This window comes from Pelodiscus sinensis, chromosome 2 (genome assembly GCF_052426305.1).
Source record: "Pelodiscus sinensis isolate ZL-2025 chromosome 2, ASM5242630v1, whole genome shotgun sequence".
NCBI classification, from domain to species: domain Eukaryota; kingdom Metazoa; phylum Chordata; order Testudines; family Trionychidae; genus Pelodiscus; species Pelodiscus sinensis.
Window position 1 is genome coordinate 180760132 of NC_143053.1, and position 25277 is coordinate 180785408.

General features: G+C 43.8%; 1 protein-coding gene across 1 annotated transcript in view; it reads left to right on the forward strand.

Annotated features, from left to right (window-relative positions):
* Positions 1-13701, forward strand: part of EXOSC7 (exosome component 7) — a 35278-nt gene extending 21577 nt beyond the window's left edge. Inside the window, exons 5-8 of the mRNA XM_075921870.2 lie at positions 1104-1174; positions 6454-6577; positions 8566-8721; positions 13499-13701. Coding sequence (XP_075777985.1) covers positions 1104-1174; positions 6454-6577; positions 8566-8721; positions 13499-13603 — 456 coding nt within the window. The 3' untranslated portion in view covers positions 13604-13701. The remainder of the gene's footprint in view (positions 1-1103; positions 1175-6453; positions 6578-8565; positions 8722-13498) is intronic.
* The last annotated feature ends 11576 nt before the right edge of the window (positions 13702-25277 follow it).

Consider the following 25277-nt stretch of genomic DNA (forward strand, 5'->3'; position numbering starts at 1 on the left):
TATTCAGTTTGTGGTTTTTGGAGGGAAGGATATGGGTTTTTTATCTTCCACAACTCAAACAGCTGCACAGATTGAATGAACAAAAATTCACCATGTATGGAATATTAGTCTAAGATATTGTTTTGAAAAAGTTTCACTCTGCCTAGCACAATGGGTCCCTGGCCTGTACCACCTGCTGCAATGCAAATGATAAAGGTTTATACTGAAGGTCTGAACATAACATTAACTATAGTACACTCATATACCCTGTTTTGTTTTTAATAAAGTGGCTTTATTGCATGTATCCAGTAAAATCCAATAACTGCTGAAAATGACAGGCTAATCTCTCTATAGCCAGCAATTGCGGCATAACAGTAATTTTGTCTTTTAGCTTTTGCTTTCACCTTTTGTCAATTGCACCTTTCAGACATCACTTTGTCTTGGTATAAGTAATCAGTCTGAGATATATAACCAACCCTTAGTTCATTTTAGAGGTCATTTCCTTCTGGGCTTTTTAATTTTCTATCCTGATTACATTGCATATACTTCAAAATCAGACACTGTGAAACGCTAATTCACTCTCTTCACAGGAGCCAAGTAGATTGGTGAATCCATATCTTTCCTGTTAAGATAAGGGGCAAGTGCTTTCCTTGGGTAGGTTTTTAAAGAAGAATTAAAAATGAATGCCATAAGTCTGTGTGTGTTCTGAGTTTATTTTTAAATATTACCAAAACTACAGATGGCTGAAACATTCTGAATTTCACATTTGACCAAAAAATATTTTCAACAGTTATACCGCTTCACTTTTCATTGAAAGTTTGAGTTTTTCAAGTAGCTTTAATGGAAATGAATGCTTGTCTAGAAATAATTCTTATCACTTGCATTTTGTAATCATTATAGTGTGTGCTGTGCTGTATATATTTGGTTTTAAAATTGTATTTTCAAGCATATGCTTTAAAGTGCAATTTTGGAAAGAAACTCATATATAATTATTGTCTGTGACTTCATAGGTAATGTTGAATAATTAAATATAGAAAGCTTTTTAGAGTTTTGGTGACATAAGTATGGAGATAATATTTTGATTTTTTTTTAGACTAATTCATGTTTTTTGTGTTTTACCTCAGTTATTGGAATGTGGTGGCAACCTCTTTGATGCAATCTCTATTGCAGTGAAGGCAGCTCTTTTTAATACAAGGTATGGGACAGATCTTAATTTTATTAGGAGGAGAAATACTTTCTGGGAGATGAGCACTCATTATTAAAGCTTAAACATGAAACAGTGTATTTGTGATTTCAGTCCAGTGTGTGGTGTTTTTTTGTGATTTCATCCTGCCGGAGGATGTTGTGAAGACCACAACTTTAACAGGATTCAAAAAAGAACTAGATAAATTCATGGAGATTAGGTCCATCAGTGGCTATTAGCCAGGATGGGTAGGAACAGCATCCCTAGCCTCTATCAGAGGTTGGAAATGGATGACAGGAGAGGTATCACTTGATGATTCACTGTTCTGTTCACTCCCTCAGGTGCATTTGTCATTGGTCACTGTTGGAAAACAGGATACTGGGCTAGATGGACCTTTGGTTTCACTCATTATGGTCATTCTTATGTTCAGTTTCTGTTCAGCAGTTGACAAGGAGATGTGTGACAGTTGAAAGACTGAATGAACATGGTGACCGTTACCTTTCCACCCCCTTTAAACATGCCCAACTTCAGAAAAAGTGTTGGTTTTTTTTGGCCAGGATGTATAATTAAAGACCTTCATGCTCTAGTTTTCAGAGGGGCTGAAACTCCATGGATGCTGCAGGTGCTTGGCACCTCTGAAAATCACTTTATCGATAGGGCTGCCAGTTTGTCAGCTGCTGTAAATTCCTGAATAAAAATAATTACATTTTTTTTTCTCTTGCATTAAACATTAATCATGATTCATAGTTTCTTCGCAAACCTATTGACTGAGAGAAGGAAAGTGTCCAAGAGGGCCAGAACTCAGGAAATTTTTTTGTAAGTGCAGCGTCATTAATGAAATAATCAATTTTGCTTGTTATCCTACTCTGCACATGGAGTGATGCATGATGGAAGGCAGGGGTTCTGGAGCAGAGGCATTTTGCAGGCCATTTTCTTATTTGCCTGCTAGAGATATAGCTAAGGCCATGTCTTTACTTCCTGGAAGATCGACGCTGCAGTGGTCCATCTTCTAGAGTTCGACCCTGTTGATGCTGGAACTCCTGCTCCTCATAAGGAGTAAGGGAAGTCGATGGGAGCCTTTCTCCCATCTACCTCCCACTGTGAGGACAGCAACAAACCTCAGCTTAAGCTCTGATGACTGCTGCTATGCTTTTTACGGAGCTAAAATTGTGTACCTTAAGCCGACCTTCAGCTCAAGTGTAGACTTGGCCTAACGTAGATTTCCACTTACAGAAAAGTAAGTTAGCTCACTTCAGCTGATTCAATAGGTTCCCCATACAACCAGATGAAGAAACTCCCCAACAGGTAAATGTTACATTTCTAGTTTTTCAATAAGCCTTTGCACCAATTCTTTCCATCAAGAGTGTGATGAGTGATCTTGAACAGAAGTTGGCATATGTTGCACAGTGAAACTCCAGAATTGTTTTCCAAAAGCTGACAGTTTTATGTTGCATGTGCAAGAAGTCTGAAGCTGATCTCAAACCGTTCTTCAACAGTGTATTGGATCTCTATTGGCTTTTAGTTGAGTTACTCCTGAGTTACAGTAGAGTGAAATTCTGGGGATTATGTTCTTATGTACCAAAACCAAACAAACAAACCTATGATTGTGAAGCCATTTATTGGGTTGTTAACATCTGCTTGTTCAGACATGAAGAAAGTCTTGAGATTGAGAGAGACAAGGTAGGGGGAGGTAGTATCTTTTATTGGGCCAACTTCTGTTGGTGACACAGACAAGCTTTTGAGCCTCCACAGAGCTCTTCTTAGGTGTGGGGAACATATTCAGAGCATCACAGCTAAATACAAGATGGAACAGATTGTTTAGCATAAGTAGTTACCTTTATTTGAAATGTGTTGTATAGGTGGCTGCTGGTCATTGGGGGCATGGGGAAGGAAGGAAGTTGAGACATTAACTCTGCTACATGTCATTCTTCTGGGTATTATACTGAACAGTTTCAGGCTTTAATCATCTCAGTGTTTTGGGTTTTTTAAAGGAGTAAAGAGTTCCTGTAATGTGGAATCCATTAAAAGTTATATTCTCACATATTGGGAAGCTGCCAAAGACTTGTGAACTTGCTAAGAGTGAAAAAATGTTGCAAAATGATTTTATGGGAAAGATGCCTGGATGCTGTTAGTCTAAGTTTAGTTGTAACAGCTGCTGTTCCATGGTTCTTTTTTAGCTCACTTGTTTGTGCTTTATTTACAAGGTATCTGGGCTTTTAAAAATGTATTTTAAACAGAAGTCCTATTTTGAAGGATACAGTATATAAAGAAAGTATGAAAACTAAAACAGCTACATTTGATTAGGAAAAACTTACTGCAACCTAACACTGGGGGACATTAGGCATGCAGTGCTTGCTATAACAGTTCTTTACAGAACAGCGCCTTTTAAAATAGATATCTTTCATCCAGTATTTGTTAGCTTCCTCACACTTGTGAAAGTGAGAGACTAATGGCTTGAATTTGGAATAGTGTGGGCAAATACTGTCTGAGCTTCTCCATAGTCATGGCCCCTACTTTTTTTTTTCAGTTTTGACCTATGAGAATCTTCCTTATTTCACTTCAGCACGACTGGTCTTCTCTAATTCAGTATGAACTGAGAAGACCTATTGTTGTGAGGAACATGAAGAAACCACCCAACGCACTTTTATCTGTGAGCAAAATCATTGAGCTCTGGCCTTCAGAGGTGAAAGGCATTAACCTACAGTGTGCAATCTAGTCAGTCTTTTCTTCCACTTTTTCTTAGTTCCAGATTTTTACTCCTTTACAGACTACTTTGAAGTTTCCTACAAGAGCTAAAAACATCTTATCTCATTGATTGTACTATATGGCTACAGTGCACTTTAGATGCATCTATAAGACTATACAAACCAGTTGTATTCTGTTTATTTTAAAAGATTATTGTTTGGTTAGTATTATGCATAGAATATGCCTCATCTGTCTACAGAAATCTGGGCTATTCTGAATTACTTGCCAAAAGGACTCAGTATGAACTGCAGAAAACTAAAATACTTTCCAGGGATCAAAAAATAAAATAAAAAACACGTTGTTTCTGTAAGGAAAAATTTTCATTAAATCAGTTCAGATATTTTACTTCAAAAGATGTTACAGAACACACACAAGAAGTCTCTTGAGTCTAATTTGTAACACATACAACACTGTGCTGTAAAAGTATTAATATAAACAAACATTGCTGTTAGATGTCATTCAGTCATCAAAGCTAATTTTTCAGAGATGCATTGAGGTGTGTTTTGTCTCCAAGGAAAGTGCATAGAAATGGGAGAATACCTATTTTCTTTTTACTGGCCTGCAAAGTAAGCACTTTCATGCTATATTCGTCCCTGGGGGAAGCAGCTTTCTTACACCAGTGGACTCTATCAAAATTGCATTGCCTTCATGTTCTGGGAAGCAAAAAGAAAGCAAATGATTATTTAGAAACTATTCCAACTGATGTTCTACTCAGTACCATAAGAATGTTATATGTTTTTGTAAAATTTCTATGGGACTTATGCAATCCATATAATAAGCCAAATCTAGTGTGACAAATTTTAAGCTATAGAGACTTATCCATTGCATTTACATTGTAAGTAATCGTAAAAATGAAGATCTCAGGCATTGCTTCATCTGTTTCACAAAGGGTTTGGGGAAAGTATAGTTAATCCTTTATGAAAATGTAAAATCTGTTCTAAAGAAAGATGCTTAAAGAATTCATGTTTTTCTCTTGATTATACTTCGCCAAAGCGGGGAAATCTAAAACATTCACCTATACAAGGTTATCCCATCCTAAATACTTCTCCAAACTTGTGCTGCTTGATTTTCGTTACTGTGTCTAATAGGGATTGATCAGGAGTGTGAGAGGGTAATTTGTATTTTGCAGATGTCTAGCACAGAAAAAATTGACCATATATTTCTTGACACTAGTTGAAAGCCTAAACCTGCTAGCCATAGATAGAGGTGAAATTTGATTGTTGGGAGTTAAATCAGCACCTTTGTGAGAGGTCTGGCCCCTGACATCCTATCTTTTATGGAGGATGCTGAGATTTCTACCTCAGCTTCAGTTGGGACCATACTTGATGGATCTGTTTTTCATACCTATCTTTTACTAGCAGCCATGAGGCTCTAACTGTGGAAGAGGGAGAATCTCTCAGCTGGAGAGAAAAACATTCTGCCACTCTAATTATGGAGGGGAAGGCTAATCTCCTTCTTCCTTGAATAACATTAGTTCTTATGTCTGCTTTGGTCATAGCTTTTCCGAGCACTAGCAGCAACACAAAATTGGTATGAATTTCACTGTCACCCACAGGATTATGGATCATAGTTTTCAAACAAGATCAGAGCCTTGTTAGCGTAAATCTGTTTTTTGCTTGGCTAAACTATAAGCAACAGGACCAGAGAAGTTGCCATCTGCAGAGCCCAGATGACTGCATTGCCTCACTTTACAGCTGCTTCATACTATAGGGCTACGTCTAGACTGGCCACATAAGATGAAATAGGCATGCAAAGCAGGCAAGTCAGAATAGGGAAATCCGTGGGAGATTTAAATAAACATGGCCGTCGCTTTTTTTCCGGCTTGGGGAAAAGCCAGAAAAGAGCGTCTAGACTGGCGCGATCCTCCGGAATAAAGCCCTTTTCCGGAGGATCTCTTATTCCTACTTGCAAGGTGAAATAAGAGATCCTCCGGAAAAGGGCTTTATTCCGGAGGATTGCGCCAGTCTAGACGCTCTTTTCCGGCTTTTCCCCAAGCCGGGAAAAAAGCGGCGGCCATGTTTATTTAAATCCCGCGGGGGATATTTAAATCCCCTGCGGATTTCCCTATTCTGGCTTGCCTGCTTTGCATGCCTATTCCGTCTTATGTGGCCAGTCTAGACATAGCCTAGCTATGTAACTGTAGCAAGAGGCCTAGTATTTGAATTAATCTAAATTCTGAAGAAATGGATTTTTGTAAGCACTCGTACTTGCTATTTGATCACTTGCATGTTGATCACTTAGTTGCTGGCATGTTTAAACAAAAGAAAAAAGCATTTTAACATTAACTGATGCGACTCTAGAGACCAGAAGCTTTCTTCAGAATAAAAACTAAAATCTTTCAGTACCAAAAATAAATGTGTTTGTTTTTAGGGGAGTTTGGTAGTTGTTCATCTTCATTCCCTTTCTTTAAAAATAATGATGGAAAACATATCTTTTAGACATCTTAAGAGCTTTATTTTCTCTACGAATCATGCAGGTTTACATAACAGATTGGAGAGTGGTGAAGTAATATCCGTTACATTTTGCATATACTTCTGTTTCAATAGGATACCTAAAGTACGTGTTTTGGAGGATGAAGAGGGATCGAAAGAGATTGAGCTCTCCGATGACCCTTACGACTGTATTCGACTTAATGTGGATAATGTACCCTGCATCATCACATTAAGCAAAGTAAGCCTGTAGAAGTTTGTATATTGTTTCATCTAGCTTGTGACTCTTCTATAGATTGACTACAAGATTTGACCTGCCATTGCTGGTTGCAACAACACATCTTTTCATTGATGACCAGAGCCATGAGAGATACCCCTGTACTGAAAATACGTTCTTTACTTCCATCCTTGAATTTATTTTTTGATCTGGGAAGTTGGGATGGAAATCTTTGTGGAGAGAGTGCTCCATCTCCTCCACAAGTTGTATGTCTTGCTGAAGTAGGAATCTACAATAGCTAATCCTGCGGTATTCTGAGACTGGAACAATTAACTATCTATCCACCAGCTCACTGAAAGTGAAGTGGATATTAGTATTGGCTTCTCTAATATGCTAAAATAATACCCAAGAGCTATTTAAAATGTTCCAAATCTATGTGGTGAGCCACTGAAGAAACAAACTTTGTTGATGGAGCTAACCTCAAGCCTACCAACATCCTGGGAGACAGGTAAGCATTATTGCCATTATACTTCAAATAGAACAACTAAGGCACAGAGAAGTTAAGCGACCTACACCCAGCAGGAACTCAGAGCAGGAAGCGGAACTCTTTGTTCATGGCTATCTGGTCTACTTCTCCCTCATATCACTATTTTAAAAAATGTGCTGTAAAGTAAATTATGTTCATGGTGTGTGTTGCATATCCTACTTGCATCACTTCTGATAGAAAATGTTATCTGCCCATCTCTCTAACCTTTCGAGCAAACACAGCAATGGTGTTAATATCAACGGTCCTCCCTGGCTTGGGCATGAGATAGCTTGCATGCCATCAGGCAGATCATTGTGTTTTCTGAGTGTTGCATAAAAAGCTGTCACAGAGGCGGACACTGAATCTCACCTCTCCTGAGCCTCGAGCATGTGTAACTTTTTATGGATAAAATTTCACAGCTGAGGGGAAAAAAAGAAACCTTGAGGTGGCAAGTTGATCCTGTTTTAAAAATATATAAATATAATCTGCTAAAATATATCTGCTATTGCCAGATGTTTGGAATGTTAAACTAAGTTCCATGGGAATGAATTAAGAGTCATAATGTAGGTGAAATGGCCAAAGATGCATGTTTATCTTATGTACATCGTATGCTTATTAGAGATGTTAGATATTGTTTTATTGAATAATTGTGTAGCCACACCAAATCTTACCCGTTACACAATTATTTGATAGTCCCCTGGAGTGGGGCCAGCAGCCAGTGCGCTCCCAGAAGGGAGCCCAAACTCCTCGTGGAGAGGTGCTGCGCCGACATCCCATGGAGAAGCCTCTATCCAATCCCGGGTCATCCGCGGGTAGAGGTTACTCTGTGGCAGCTTCCCATAGACAGAGGCTGAGCTGGCATCCCATGGAGCAGACTGTATCCACAGTGAGCATGGGCCCAAAACAGATAGAGACTGCTCTGCAGCAGAATCCTTTGTCCACAGGGCCTGTGCCGACATCCCGCCTGCCCCTCACCTTCCTCGGCTGCTACATCTGATACAGAGCAGCAGCACAATGGAGGGGGAAGGCAGCTGTAGGAGGCAACAAGCGGGGACAAAGGGCTCCGTGGGATCTGGTACCAATGGGAAGCCGGCTCCCCACAGGCACTGGCTCCCACCTCCCCTCCCCCCCATCCTTGATGCTACTAATATAGACACAGCTGAGGGGGTGGGGAAAGCGGGAAAGAATGCATGTAGTTGTTAGGATTAACCAATAAGCCCAGGCTTATCAGTTAATCATTTACATGACTGTACGCTAACATTCCTAATGGTTATATGCATGCACACATAGTAATATGCTGTCAGCAATTACAAGCAAGTCCTATATCAAGGGACTTTATTTAATGACTGCTATATCTGCAATGACTTTGATTTCGTAGAGTTACCTCCAGTGATCGAATTCCATCACTTAGTAATAACCTTTCCATAATTATTTGGATACAAAACAATTTTTAAAAATTCAAAATAAAATGTCTTTGTTTCTACAGATTGGTTGTAGGCATGTGGTTGATGCTACCCTTCAGGAAGAAGCTTGCTCTTTGGCCAGCCTGCTGCTTGCTGTGACCAACAGAGGTTTCCTTACGTGCATGAAGAAAATGGGGAATGGTAGTCTTGATCCAGAAAGTATCTTTGAGATGATGGAGGTAAGAAATGCTGACTAGCAACTTTAGCTCACATAATGGTGAAGTGGCTCTTGAGCATATGAAAAATTGTAATATGTGCATAATTAAAGGGCTATTGAAAACTTACTAAGATGCAGAAAGTGACCTGTGGAAGGACCCAGGCATTTTCAAGAAATCTGAAATTCCTATGGAAATGAATTTCATTTAGGAAAAAAGTTTTGGATGTTCCTTCTGACACTGCAATAATTTGAGTTTTCTTCTGTACAGTAGTGTCATACTAATAAAACTACTTAAAAGTTAAGGTAACTAATGTTATTTACAAACCCTATATTTACTTCATAAAGAACAAGTTTCAAGCCTGATGATTTTCCTTTAAAACTCAAAGGAAAACAACAATTCTTTAATGTAAATCAGTTCCCTCATAACAGAACTGAAACTTGTTGTGAACTGGAATTCACAGTATACTCTTTAATTTGCATAATTTGTTTTTCATGTAATTAACGTATTTAGCTAATAATCGTAACCATCATACTACAGGCAGTCCCCGGGTTACGTACAAGATAGGGACTGTAGGTTTGTTCTTAAGTTGAATCTATATGTAAGTCGGAACTGGCGTCCAGATTCAGCCGCTGCTGAAACTGATCAGTTTCAACAGCGGCTGAATTTGGACGCCAGTTCTGACTTACATACAGATTTAACTTAAGAACCCCAGGCATCCCCAAGTCAGCTACTGCTGAAACTGATCAGCGGCTGATTCCAGGAAGCCCGGGGCAGGGGCTTCCTGTAGTCAGCCACTGGTCATTTTCAGCAGCTGCTGACTTGGGGACACCTGGGGCAGAGCAGCTGGGGTGCTGCTGGGTTGGTCCAGTGGCGCCCAGAGCGGCACTACGGGACCAACCAGCAGTGCCACAGCTGCTGTGCCCCAGCTGCTGTACCACAGGCGTCCGGAGCAAAGCCGCGGAGCACGGGGGCAGCGGGACAGCCCAGACACACCGTGGCTATCCTCCTGCCCTCGGACTCCGTGGCTTTGCTCTGCTTTGCTCCCTGTCCCCCTGGTCTGCAGACCAGGGGGACGGGGAGCAAAGTGGCGGAACACGCGGGCAGCGGACAGCCCAGACGCGTCTGGGCTGTCCGCTGGCCGCGTGCTCCGCCGCTTTGCTCTGCTCTGCTTTGCTCCCCGTCCCCCTTGTCTGCAGACCAGGGGGACAGGGAGCAGAGCAGAGCAAAGCGGCGGAACACACGGGCAGCGGACAGCCCAGACGCGTCTGGGCTGTCCGCTGCCCGTGTGTTCCGCCGCTTTGCTTCCTCTCCCTGGTCTGCTGGAGACCAGGGAGAGGGAGGGCCCCGTTTGTAACTGCGGATCCGACGTAAGTCGGATCCGCGTAACTCTGGGACTGCCTGTACTTTACTTTTCACATTTTGTTTTCACATTTTTGTATCTGTCCTTTTATTGATGTGATTGTTCTTTTTTGTAAGAATACTTATAAAGAAGTACTATGGTAGCTAGCTGTAGTTCACATTAACTTGGGAATTTCATTTTAAATCCTTCTTTAGGCATCTGTCATAAGCTTCCCATTTGGTGTGAAATTTCTCATGCAGACTTGGCCTTAAAAGTATATACAAATGAATTTTGTACACGAGCTTTACATTTCATTTACACTCTAATTCAGTATTGCAGGGGTGGGGTACCTCAGGCCTTGGAGCCAGATACAGCTCCCGGCTTGCCTGGATCTGGCCCCTGAGGCTCAGGGTTCCCCCTAGCATTGGGGAATGTGCGCTGAATTCCAGCCCCCTCGCTGCCCCATCATAGGGCTGCAGCACAGAAAATCTACTAGGCTGGGCCCCACTAGGTTCTGGTGTGGGAGAGGAACATGGGAAGTGTCTGCTTCTCAGTTGGGGGGGAGGGGTGCACATCAGTAAAGGTTGGTTTGCTTGTTTGTTTTTGGCTTCTCACTTGTGTGTGGCCCCTGACTGATTTTCCTAGGTTTCCCACCCCTGCGATATTGACTTTGTTTCTGAAAACTTTCACATTTGGCATAATACATGGCCCTAGTGAGAAATGGAACTGAGTAGGAAATGTTTTTTTCCCCATCCTGTGAAAATTTTGAGATTTTTAAAAACCTGTCCCCTTTTGCATTGGGGGTGAAATATATGTTTATCTGAAACACTAGTGAGAAGGCAGAGAGATGCCAGCTCCAGAATTAATAGCTTGGCAGTTAGGGCACACAGCTGGGATGTAAGAGACTCAGGTTTAAGTCTGTGCTCTGAATCAGGTGCAGCAGAGACTTGAATCTGGGTTTTGCACATCAGGGAGAAGGCTTTAACCACCAACCCTTTAACTATTTTGGAGGGCTCTCCCCCAGTTCCATTCTGGAATTGAAACTGTTGTCAAAACTAGTACGTTCTTGTAAACATTTATTTTTACAAATAAGCATTTTCTAGCAAACGAATGTTTTATCAAATATTCCTGACCAGCTCTCGTGAGGAATGCAGAAATTTGAGCCGGGTTTGAAAATAACAGGTTGAAGTGGAAATGTCGTGCTAAGTATCATGCCTCCTCACTTTCTTTTGATGTAATTTAACGCCAGAGTGTTAATCTTGGCTCTTCCATTGAGCTACCGTTTCTTCTGGGACAAGTTGTTTCACCTTTGTGTCCTAGTGTATCAATTTGTAAAATGAAGAGAGTAATTTGTAGCCTGCCCCACAGGTGTATTCCTGGAATCAGAGTTGGTATAGCGCTTTGAACATTTAAAGACACCAAGGGGCAGATATTTCCAAGGTATCTAGTGATGGAGAGAGGAGTTTGATGGGATTTTTCAAAAACTCATAAGTAGGTGAAGCAGCCAGTTCCAGCTGGAAAAAAATGAGTTAAATGTTAACTCATGTAGGGCTGGATTTACAAAAGCTAAATGTTGTACAAACAATTATTAACTCCTGTGACAACCTAAGATTTAAAACTTACCCCTGTACCCCAGTATGTCATGTTGCCCCTCACTTGTTTTAAAAAAACTCTTTCTTAAGTGGATATGTATTTTACTGCAGTAAACAAGAAAAGGGTTTGGGGGGGAGTGGGAGGGAGCAAAGAATTCTTTTGTTGGCCGGGGGTCTGGCTGGCCCTGTTCCCAATACAACAGCCTGTTTTGGAAACAGATGGACTAAACAAAGCCAAAAGCACAGGGTATGCGAAATGGAACAGTTTCATAACCCTTGCTTGACACTTTTATATCCTCCAGTGGATTGGCTCCAGCTCAGAATCTGTTCAGCACTGTCAGCCTTGGGGTGAACAGCCATTCCAGCTAGTGCATTGCTTTTAGAAAAGCAGCATAACGATTCAGCTCTGGGAAGCTGCTCTGGCTGCACCCCTTACTGGATTAAAATTATCTACAATGGAGTCAGGCAGGAAAAACTGAGACGACAGTGGGTAAAATACAGGATCTGTGCGCCAAGCGAGGGTAAACAGGCCTTCTGTTGGAGCTATTTTTTGGGGGTAGGTGGGCATCCAGCAGAGCAGAATAGGGATAGACAGAATACATAATCCCTCTCCTGCCCCCTTCTCCATGGGGCTGCAGAGCACCTCTGTATCTGTTATCCGAGCCCATTGATTGTAACAACTTCTGCACCTTTCCTCCACGGAGTTCCATGGATCAGTAGATCCACTAGTCTTCTAACACCCCATCTCTCCCAAGTTCACCCCAAATCCTCTCCCTGATGCTACAGAAGAGTACGGCTGTGGATGGGCTGAGAGAGTTGTCTCCTACTCCAGTAGCCTGGCTCCTTGATCAGAGAATCTGCTTCATTGTAAGGTGCTTGGACTTGCCCCCAGTTAGGTAGTTTTATGGGTCTTCAGTGTTAAAATTGAGGCACAGTATCCTCTGGACAAATTGGCCATAGTTTGTTCAATACCTGCAGCTGGAGCTACCCATGGACCTCTTAAGGACAGTGAACTATATTGTTCTCTGCTCAGGGCATCAGAGAATCTTATGGTGCCAGCCAGGCCTTGGTCTGTTAAAGCTGCCCAGTGGAAGTTCTGATCTATACCACTGCTAAAACACACCAAAGATATCTTTGCAATAGAGTTTTACTGCATCCTTCTCCCCCCCCCCCCTCCTCCCCGCCATGCACAGGTAGCTGACAGATTTGTTGGACCCTGGGGTAATAGGGGGGAGAAGCAACTCTGTGGCCCCAGAAGTTGTGGGGCCTTGAGTGGAAGGGCTGGGGAACCACTAGCCTTCTCTGTGCATATTGCCCAGGGCTTCGGCAACAATGTAAAGAGCTTGTAGCTCCTGGCCGCTGCCGCTACTGCACTGAGCTACTGAATTCCTCCCTTCTACGGACAAACCCATGCATGTATTTCCTCTCTCAGCATGTCCCATTTACTAGATACTTGGGGGAAGTAGGCTGGTGCAGGAGTTGCTTCCACTAGGTTTATGCCATTAGAGAGTTCCCTGCTGCAAAAGAAATAGCCTACTGGTCGATGAGATGAAATCTAGCCCGTGAGGCACCTGCCTGGCACAAAGGGGCAGGCTCATACTAGGGAATCTGGCGTATGATAAATTAGAGCCCTTGTCCCTGATTTAAACAATTGCTTTGTAGGGTTTGTTTGGTTTTTGTTTTGCAGAATTTTGTGATCAAGATGCATAATATGCAATTTGTCTTAGTTTAAATATGTTGTTTCCAACAGCTGGTGTACACTAATCATTAATGGAAAAAATAGATGACAGAAGGGGAAGTATTCCCCATAAATTCTCTTTCTGTTTGTTGGCTACCTCAGCTTTGTCTTGCTTTTTTTGCATTACAGACAGGAAAAAGGGTGGGCAAAACGTTGCACACTTCCCTACAGAAGATCTTAGATAAAGAAGAGAGTCTAGGGACAACACGACAGAAGGTTGGATTCCTAGGATGAATTGTTTTGTCAGTGCAGATGAAAATGTACAAAAGTTATTTTTCCTAGCATGACTTTGTCAGTTTGTATATGAAATAAAAAGATATTTTTGGTTTTAATACTGTTGTGTGTCTGAATCATGTTTGAGGTTTTTTATATGAAGTTAGCAAAGCATAAGGAAACTGAACTAAATCTTAAATGAAAATAAATTAATATGAAATGCTTTGTACTTATTTCTGCTCTGTACCCAGGAATTGCATAAATCTAACAAAAAAATCAGAGTATCCTATGGCATCGTAAAGACAAGCAGATTTATTTGGGAATAAGCTTTGTGGGCAAAACCCCACTTCATTGCTGCATCTGATGAAGTACGTTTTGTCCATGAAAGCTTATACCCAAATAAATATGTTATTCTTTAAGGTGCCACAGGTCTCCTCATAGTTTTTGCGGATACGGACTAACACAGTTACCCCTCTGAGACTTTTGTCATCAATCTAACATTCAATACAGCAAGCTTGTGTGGATACTTTTAAATTAGTTTGTGTGGTCAAAAAATAAATTTCCATCTCTGCAAAACACAGGAGCAGTTGCACACTGAAAGTCAGCATTTGGCTGTTTGCTTTATTCACTATTCAGGTAACACAAATGTAAGTGGTAGGGGATTATCTAATCAACATATGTTTAATTTCAAGAGTTAGTTTGAATTAGACATCGAGCTTTGTGCTTATGGACAAAAGTTGGAAAGTAAATTCCTAATTTGCTTTTAATTCCAAAGTTACGTGAAACTTTAGTCATGTTTTCCCCCTCTTCCAATGTGAATGGAAGTGTCAGATTTAACTTCAAGCTGCTGGTGGTGACAAGTGTTTCTCCTTTCTCCCTCCCAAACCTCTAAATATGAAATTGAGATGAGAAGTCAGATTTTAACTACGTTAACTGCTGTTTCCCTTGAATAGCTAGTCAGACTTGCAGTCTGAGGTAACATTGCATTAGGCAGCATTCACTTTTTTTCTTGTGTCCGATGTTACTTTAAAGGTCCTTTAATAACTCCATTCATCTGAAGAAACAGATTGTGCCCACGAAAGCTTATGATACCATCTACAGTAAAACTCCAATGGTCCGGTATCTGATGGTCCGGCACTCCTGATGGTCCGGCACCACCAGGAACCCGGAAGTGCTCCGCAGCCGGACCATTGGAGCTGCTCTGCCCCTAGCTTCCCCGATTCCGTCACTGCTAAAACTGACCAGCGGCTGAATCGGGGAAGCCGGGGGCAGAGCAGCTGGGGTGATGCCGGGTAGGTCCCCATGCGCTACCCCTTGGAGCTGCGGGACCAACCCGACAGCACCCCAGCTGTCCCCGATTTAGCCGCTTCTGAAACTGACCAGCGGCTGACTCCAGGAAGCCGGAGGCAGAGCTGCTCTGCCCCGGGCTTCCTGGAGTCAGCCGCTGGTCAGTTTCAGCAGCGGCTGAATCAGGATGCCTGGGGCAGAGCATCAGGGGGGCTGCCGGGTTGGTCCCACAGCGCCGAGGAGCGGCGCTACTGGACCAACCCGGCAGCACTCCAGCTGCTCTACCCCAGGTGTCCCCAAGTCAGACGCTGCTGATACTTATCAGCAGCTGACTCCAGGAAGCCGGAGGCAGAGCTGCTCTGCCCCGGGCTTCCTGGAGTCAGCCGCTGGTCAGTTTCAGCAGCAGCTGACTTGGATACACCTGGGACAGAGCAGCTGGGGTGCTGCTGGGTTGGTCTCGCCGCGCTAAGGGTCGGCGCTACGGGACCAACCAGGCAGCACTCCAGCTGCTCTGCTGCAGGCGTCCCTGATTCAGCCGCTGCTGAAACTGACCAGCAGCGGCTGAATCAGGGACGCCTGGGGCAGAGCCGGACTATCGGAAGGGGGGGCTATGAGGGGGTCTGGGCTGGCATCCCCCCCATGCCAACCCACCCGAGACCCCTCATAGCCCCCCCTTCCGATAGTCCGGCATATCGGATAATCCGGCACCCCCTGGGTCCTAAAGGTGCCGGATTATCTGAAGTTTATTGTACATGTTTTGTTAGGCTCTAAAATGCTGCTAGACTATTCATTGTTTAAGTTTTTCCAGTTACAGACTAACTTGGCTACTCCTCTGAAATATTCCTGACAGTTAGTCTTGTTGATTGTTGCTACACCTTAAACAAAAGAACAACCATACTGAGTCAGACCGAAGGTCCAACTAGCCCCGCATCCTGTCTTCCAACAGTGGCCAATGCCAGATGTCCCAGTGGGTGTGAATAGAACAGGTAATCATCAAGAGATCTCTCTCCTGTCACCCATTTCCAGCCTCTGACAGACAGAGGCTAGGGATACCATTCCTACCCATTTTGGCTAATAACTATTGATGGACCTAATCTCCATTAATGTATCTCGTTATTTTTTGAAACCTATTGAAGTCCTGGTCTTTACAACATCCTCTGGCAAGGAGTTCCACAGGTTGACTCTGCGCTGTGTGAAGAAATACTTCCTTTTGTTTGTTTTTAATCTGCTATCTATTAATTTCATTTGGTGACCCCTGGTTCTTTTGGGAACAATTAAATACCTTTTCCTTATTTACTTTCTCCATAACTGTCATGATTTTATAGACCTCTAGCATATCCCCCCTTGGTCCTCTCTTTTCTAAGATGAAAAGTCTGTCGTTTTAATCTCTCTTCAGATTGCAGAGAACTATTGAATGTGAGTTCAAGATTGTTTTTGGGTGGTAACAGCTAATTTAGAACCCCTCACTGTATATGTATAACTGGGATTATTTTTTCCAGGGTTCATACTTAGCACATACTGTTCAGTTTTGTCTTGGTGAAAATGGACAACACAACAGCAGTTTTGTGAAATAACTTTAATTTGTTGCAGTCTAGTCTGCTTATCTTGAATAACTATATACAGTAGTGTGAAAAGTTTGTATTTTAATATTCACTTGACATCTAACATTCCTTGCCTCTGGGTGATGATCTAATGAGGCAGAATCTGCTCCGGAGTAGGTCTTAAGATGTCAGCTCATAAGTGTCAGCGAGGCAGCCGTGTTAGTACAGTGTATCTGCAAAAACAAGTCCTGTAGCACCTAAAAGACTAACAGATTTATTTGGGCAAAGCTTTTGTGGGTAAAAAACACTTCAACAGATGCATGGAGACATATAATTTTTGATTTCACACCTTAGCTGAAGTTCTCGAAACTTAAGATGCATTTTGGAGTGGAGATGATAGCTAAACCCTTCAGTCACAGTAAACTTTTAAGTTGTACTATAGTTTGTATGTGCAGCTTCTGTTGGCAGACATAGATAAAGAAATGAGACCTGCTGCATTCAACAGAGAAGGAGAAGAAAGCTGGAGGGAAACATTTTAAAAAATAGTTTCAAGAAACGGATTATTTCAGCCAAAAGCATACAGATGTCTGGAATGATCTTTTCGGCATAAACATTGAGGCAAAGCCCCTGCTGTCCTCCAGCAAGCAATTAATATGCTCTGGGGCATGTAATCCAAGTTGTTCGTTTCCAGTTTCTGTTATGTAAGCTTCTTAACATTTTTAGGTTGACATCTCAGAACTGAAATAAGGGTTTCTTTCAGAAGGAGTCAGCTATAGGTTCTTATGCAGACCATTAGTGTTTTGGGTTAAATTACAAATCCTATCCATGTTATCTAAGTGATTAAGAAGAATGCATGTTCAAATCCCCATGAATTCTTTACAACACATCTGTCCCCGTTCCGTCCCCCCTGCCACAGTTGTTGGATGAGAGTACATCTTAATATAAATGGAGCCCCCTCTCACATCCTGTCTCTTTGGTTCACTGAAATTCAGCTGTAATAAGAGCTGTGAGAAGGTAAACATTCAGCTTCCCCCGCCCCAAGTGCTGAAGAACACAGGTTCAGCATAACATTTAGGTTTTCAATACCTGATAGCAGAAGATTATGATGAGAAAAGTGACTTCTGACAACTGAAGAACAATGTTGCATCTCATTGCTGTGCTCTGCCCTACAAATAACAGCAGAGGGTGGTTAATGAAGTCTGTCTATGTAGAACAATTCAGTTGCATGTTTATTTTGTGCAAAGATTTATTTGAGGTGATGGGGGTAGCGGCTCTAGTGTATTTGTTAGCCTGCAAGCTGCAGGGTAGAATGAATATGGCAGGTAGAAAAGTAGAAGGTAGGGGAAAACTATTAGCTCCTGTTTGTATTTCGTAGTAGGTTTGAAAAACAAAAGCCACGTGCCATATGTGTGACAGTAAGCATCTAAATCTAGCTGAAAACCTTTCAACCCATGTAACTCCCAGAATGACAGCAGCAATTGGTCTAACCTGCTCATTATGCTAAAGATCAATGATGAGGTATCAAAAGTTGCCCACTGGTATTTTCAGAGTGAATGTTGTAATCTGGTGGTGATAGTCTGCAGTGCTATAGTGTCTGTAAAGCATTTTGAGATGCTAAAGCGACAACGAGTCCTGTAGCACCTTATAGACTAACAGATGTATTGGAGCATAAGCTTTCGTGGGCAAAGACCCACTTCGTCAGAGATGCATATAGTGGAAATTTCCAGAGACAGGTATAAATAAGCAGGCAAGAATCTCTAGCCTGATTCTTGCCTGTATATTTATACCTGCCTCTGGAAATTTCCACTACATGCATCTGACGAAGTGGGTCTTTGCCCACGAAAGCTTATGCTCCAATACATCGGTTAGTCTATAAGGTGCTACAGGATTCGTTGTCGCTTTTGCAGTTCCAGACTAACATGGCTACCCTTCTGATATTTGAGATTCTAGTGGATTAATGCAGCAAATCACTTGTGTACAAGGTCCCACAGTTGTCAGTTCCCTTGGAGAGAAAAGAATAAAGTTTTCATAGAGTCATGCAAAGAATGTTAGCAATAGAAACTATTTTTCTCGCAGGTAGGTGCCTAACGTTAGATACCTAAAGCCATATTTACTTCAGTGTATTAATTTTATTATTTTATTTATTAACCATTTATTCAGGTATCTTTAAAAACAACTACTCCACCACCACAGCTCATTTCCTGCCCACTGAATGTAGGTGCCAAAGTTGGACATTTTTAATATCTCTTGAGGTGGTGATAGGATAAAGGATTTGCTTTTATGGATTAGGTACTGATCAAATCTCTCCCCACTTGGAAGACTTGTTAATTTACATTCATCTGCTGCAGTGCATCAGCAACACATCCTTACTTACAGAAATAAGAGATGGAAGTGATGATAGCTAAATGCATTACAAACAGCTGTCCTGGTTGCCCTTGGAGATTTGCTGATGCAAAGTCATATCCCAAATGGACCACCAAACCTCTTATTTAAGGGAGGGGAGTGAGAAGGATCTGTTTAGCCTATGCCACCTAATAGATGCAATTTCTTTCAGCAGATCCTTATGGAGTTGTTGTTCTCACACATCTTGCAGAGATTTGACTTTCCTACCAACTTCTGTTTTTTTGAGGTGTGTATTTAAAAGAAAAAAAACAAATTCTCCTTAATCCAGCTAGCACTCATTTTCTTTATACTGACTAAACCAAGGCGGCTCCTGCTGCCATTTGGGTTGATGGGAAAGTTCCAAGTGTTGCTATGCAGATATTGCCACGTTTTCATTGACATAAATCCAGCAGAACTAAAAGGAAACAGCTGTGGATCAGGAGAGCTTAGGGTTTATCCCAGAAAGTTTTACTGGCTGTTGGGCCATTGCTCAGAGTGTAGACAGTCCACAAGGTACAGATCAGAACAGAGAATTCTAACAGCACCTGATACATTGAGCCAAAACTAAATGGGTAAAATAAAAATGGTCTCTTGTTTTTTGGCACTGTGTATTCTAACCTAATGTCCATCTTGAAGCACATATTGGGGCTTGTCTACACAACATACCACTTTAGGGCTGCCAGTTTTGGGTGGATGTAGTCCTGAAGGTTCCATCACATGACTTAATTATGTGGAGGCAGGAAAAGGAAATAAGGGAATTGGTGTGCAGCCATCTTGGTCTTGTTAACAAGAGAGCAAGAGTCAAGCTAAGTCTGTGGCCTGACAATGCGAGATCTGTAATTAGATGCTGCCTTTGCTTCTCACCTCCATACGGAGATAAGGATAGAATGCTGACTCTGGCAGAGACCTTGAGATAAGGAGCATCTGGGTGGAACTAAAATAACTGTTAGTCATTGGTGTTTGTAATGAGAAGGAGACTAATTGTTATTGTTATTATATCTAATGGACAGTATATAAACTGCTTCATAATTGCTTGTATTCGAAGATCTTCCTGGGGGGGGCTTCTTCCCCCCCGCGTCCAAACCAGTTTTCCCTTGCTGCAGCTCATAATAAAACTGCCTCTGGCTACTTATTGCTTACAAACGCAGAGTGAGGACAGTGTTTTCTTCCACAATTTGGTGCCGTGACTCGGATGGCAACGCCTGATTGAAGACAGCAACAGCGGCTGCAGACCGTCCCCCTTCATCCCCCAGGGCGCCAAATGAGAGGTAAGAGACCTTTTGAAATCTCTACTGTAGTGTAGAGGAGGACTGCCTGTGGGGTCGTCTGCCTCGCTGGGCTCATACCATCCGAACTTCTTGAATCTGCAACAAGGTCAGACGCAAAGCGGTTCTGGGGAGGTTGTTTTGTTACCCCCGAGTAGGCCTAAGTTTATGCAGTGCTGGGAACTGCTGTGTTATTGGTGGTGCCGCTTCAGGTACGGGAAGAAAATTGTATTGCGTCTGGACATAAGGCACCTAGGTTTATGCAGTGCTGGGAACTGCTGTGATTCTGGGGGGAAATGTGTTGTTTGCCGCCCCGGGGGGAACAGTGTTGTTTGCCACCCCAAATATAGACGAGGTCCATAAAGAGAGATGCATCTAAAAGTGGGAAAATTTCTGTGTGAAAAGCATGCTGAGTGTGAATGTAATGAGTGGAGTATGAATGCCGCTGCCCAGGTCTCTGAGAAGTAAGCTGATTCCAGCCGCACCAGGGCTCTCCCACGAGGGAGTTCTGAACGCAAGGGGGGTCAGCCGAACCTCAAGACCCAGCGGATATGTGAGGGAGTGACGACTCCCCTTATTTCATGAGCTGCTGATAAGGTCTGACACTCTAGAGCAGTGGTCTCCAACCTTTTTACACCCAAGATCACTTTTCAAATCTCAGAACAGACGAAGATCTACTGCCCCGCCCCTTCCTTGAAGCCCCGCCATCTCTATTCTCCTCCTGTCCATCACTTGCTATCCCCAGCCCTTACTTACACACTCTGATAAACAGTTTATTTTTAAATTATGCGATACATACAAAATCACGTGTTTATAGTTATGAAATAAATGGTCTGTTTTTTATTCATGCTATTTAAATCTAAAATGAAGCATTTATAATTATACATTTTGTGGGGACAGAGTACTGTGGCTGGGGGCAGGGGAGAGGGAACAGGGTGCTGGGAGGGCAGAGGACAGGATTTTGCAGCAGGGGACAGAGTGCCAGTGGGGACAGAGTTCGGGGCGTGGGGACGCGAATGGGGACAGAATTCAGGGAGTGGGGACAGGAATGGGGACAGCATTCTGTAGTTGAGGACAGGGGAGTGGGATGCTAGTGGAGGCAGAGAGTCCCCTGCATCTCCCTCCTCCCAGCATTCTCCCCCACCCCCCGGAAACCAGCGAGTGCCTTCCCAGGGGGCTGACCCCCCCCCCCCCATCCATGCAGGAAAGCCTCGCGTGTGCGCCTGCCCAGAGGGCCGACCCCCCCCCCCCACCCGCGCAGGGAAGCCCCGCACGTGCGCCTGCCCCGGGGCCAAACCTCCCCCCCCCCCCCCCCGGTGCAGGAAAGCCTCGCGCGTGCGCACCTGCCCAGGGGGCCAACCTGTGGAGGGAAAGCCACGCGCACGCGCCTGCCCCGGGGCCAAACCCCCCCGTGCAGGGAAGCCCCATGCGTGCCTGCCCCGGGGCCAACTCCGCCCTCCACGCAGGGAAGCCCCGTGCGCGCTCACCTGCGCCGGGGCCAACCCCCTGCCGCCTTCCCGTGAAAGAAAGTCTCTCGCGCGCGCCTGCCCAGGGAGCCTACCCCCCTACCCACGCCAGGAAGGCCCGCGGGCGCTTGTCCCGACGCCAACCCCCTCCCCGCGCCGGGAAGCCCCAGGGCCAAACCCCAGCGCGCCGGAAGCCGACACTACTTCCGTCTTCTCTAGAGGTAAGTAGTGTGGCTTCTGGGGGGTGGGAGGGAAATGGGGGCGGGGCTTACAGGACGCCTCGCGAGCAACTGGTCGAGGCCTTGAGATCGACCAGTAGCTCGCGAGCGACCGGTTGGTGACCACGGCTCTAGACCCAGCAGACCCCTTCTTTGGAGTGTGTAGATTTAGTTTCCTATAAACCACTGAACGGACGGGGAGTGGACAGGATACTCCCCTGAATGACTAAAATGGATGGGGATCAGTCTAAGCATACCCCCACACTGCCGAAAGGCACCCCTGTGTACTACACGTACATGCATCATGGTCCAAGGACCTGTAAGCATTTGACAGATTGACAGAGAAAGAAATTAAAGCCCTGAGGGATGAGATTGAAACTCAGAAAAGCAAAAAATCCTCCCTACAGTGAGAAATGTAACTTACAAGCAATTGTACCGTCTCTCCCAAGCTTCGGGGAGAATTTGGCACAACATCACCCCTCTACTCCTCTCTATGCCCAGCTCCATATGGGCTATACATCATTATAGATAGAGAGGAGGCACGAAAGTTAACTGAAAAGGATCGCCTTACTTGTTTTCTTCCACAATTACAATTAATTGTTAATTCCTGGAGCCTCCAGGACAATCCCTCAGGATTGGCACTGGTAATGATACTGCACATGAGAGAGCTGTAATTTCTAACGCATACCAAAGTGCTATACACCATCTGGCCGGTGTGGATCCTGCTGCTGCACATTTAAAAAAATCCCTTGTGCTCATTAACCTAGTGCTATTTTCAGCAGGGAACCTTTAGTATGGCTTGCTGGCATGCACGTGTGCCAGTTAGTATGCAGCACGCAGGTGTGCTTTAGAAATCACACCTTCGCAGTACACGTTGCCAGGCCATTTGGCCATCTAATGTAGGTCAACAATGCTGTGACAGTTTTCTGGGGTTTTTTGTTTTTGGCTTGTTAGAATACAGATTGCTTTGATATTTCTGTGCTTCTATATCTGTACATACACATCCATAAAGTACTTATAAAGCTGACTCACCTAGTAGGGATGTTAAATATCAGTTAATTGAATAGTTGAGTAACTTCATGAATTCTTATTGGTTAGTCGACTATTCTATAATCCCCGGCGGTGGTGCTGGCAGCCAATGCACTCCGACCCCACGCTGGAGGAGCTTCCCTGCCACCCCACGCTGCTGCCTCTGTATCAGAGGCAGCAGTGTGGGGTGACAGGCGGGAGCCAGTCCATGAGGGGAGCCTGTTTAAAAACCAGCTCCCCTCACGGGACCCGGCACGAGCTGGAACTGAGTCGAGCAGGCTGCCCACCCAGCTCCTAATACACTTTCAATGCAGAGATGCAGCTTGGGTAGGTCCCAGACCTGTGGCAAGCCAGGACTGGATTATTGAAGGGGTGGGGCCTCAGGAAGAAAGGGTGGAGCTGGGACTTGCCTTCCCCAGATGGGCCTTCACCTGCCGCCCATGGCCCTGCATTTTCCGGTTCCTTCTCCTCCTTCCCCAGCACTTCTGGAGCACCATGAATCCACTGATTCGCACTCCATCCCTGCTTCCGCCGCCCCTGAAAGCTTGAACTGATTCATGGCATTCAAGCTATGAGAGGGATGAGGACAGAGCGCAAGTCAGCAAATTCAGGTTACTCTGAAAGTGCTGGGAGGGAGGGGAAGCAGTAGGAAGTGCGGGGCTTCAGTGCACAAGAGGCGCAGGGTGGAGAGGGACAGTTGGGGTTCATGGGCCGCTAGTGGAACCCCCATAGGCTGCACGTGGTCTGTAGGCTGCAGGTTGCCCACCACTGCCCTAGTACAATAAGGCCCTAATCTTGGAGAGGGCCTCTAAAGGCTTTATTTATTACAAATGATATTTTACTGACACTTCACCTGAGTGGCTGGGTGAAACTCTTTTCCCCACTAATGCTAATGCATTCTTGCCTGAGGAAGGTTTCCAGATTCCTAGATCACTGTAGTTTAGGCCCCTCAAAGGTATTCAGGTGCCAAATTCCCACTGAAGTCAGTGAGTGTTAGATGCTTAAATACCTCTGAGGATCCGGGCCTTAATAGACCATTTCACCAGCTTTTTTAGCCAGATGTTGTCCTCACCCACGACCCAGTGTCACTGAAAGCACCGCATTGTTAAAAGCTTTAGGGGAGAAAACTGGTTTGAGAGCTCAGCATCTAGAAGGCCAAGAACACTGACCCTGATTTATCCAAGTGCTTATTCACATGCCTAACAGTAAACATCCAGAGAGTCCCATTGAAATTAGTGGCACTCCATATGCATGAAGTTAGGCATTTGCTTAAATACCACCTGGGTTTCTGTGATACTAACTTCAGAATAACTGCTCCAAAAGAATCCACAGAGAGTAAGGTACAGTCTGTAAATACTCAGAAAAGCTAGGCAGACTGCATATAAAATCATGGATATATAGCTATGCCATGGTATATGGTTTTTCCACTCTTTTGCAGCAATATAGGTTATAGTGACAGGAAAATGTGTTTTCCCAAATGTCCTTTTATTAACATCAATGAACCTTTAAATCCACCTGGATCTATTGCTAAACAATCATAACTGTGTCTAATGAGATCTTTACGCTTGGAGACCACAGGTACCCTGGAGAGCAGATCAGCTAGTGCATGCACTCATTTCTTATTGCTGGCTAGTAGCTATGCTCGGTGAGCTATCCGCTTCTGAAAACAGAATTAAGATTCAGAGGAATAGCCTGGATCTACAAAAGCGACAAGGAGTCCTGTAGCACCTTATAGACTAACAGATGTATTGGAGCATAAGCTTGCGTGGGCAAAGACCCACTTCGTCAGATGCATCTGGTGGAAATATCCAGAGGCAGGTATAAATATGCAGGCCAGAATCAGGCTAGAGATGACAAGGTGGATCCAATCAGGGAGGATGAGGCCCACTTCTTGTAGCTGATCTGGAGGTGTGAATACCAAGAGAGGAGAAGCTGCTTTTGTAGTTAGCTAGCCATTCACAGTCTTTGTTTAATCCAGAGCTGATGGTGTCAAACTTGCAGATGAACTATAGCTCAGCAGTTTCTCTTTGAAGTCTGTCTGGTCTTGAAGTTTTTTTGCTGCAGGATGGCTACCTTCAGCTTTGCTATTGTGTGTCCAGGGAGACTAAAGTGTTCTCCTACAGGTTTTTGTGTATTGCCATTCCTAATATCTGATTTGTGTCCATTTATTCTTTTACGTAGGGACTGTCCAGTTTGGCCGATATATATGGCAGAGGGGCATTGTTGGCACTTGATGGCATATCTTACATTGGTAGATGTGCAGGTGAATGAACCAGTGATGGTGTTCCAGGCTTAGTGCACTGTCAGGCTGCACAGTCTAAAATTAGGTCCGTAACTCCATATTTAGGTAACTGATTTTCAGAAGTACCCATCACCTGTAGATCCTATCGATTTCAGTGGGATTTGAGAGGGAGACCACTTTCAGCTAGGTACCCAGATCTGAACCTTTGGAAATTCAGACTCCATCTATTTTTGTTAGTCAGCAGCACTTCGGGATATTGAGTAAC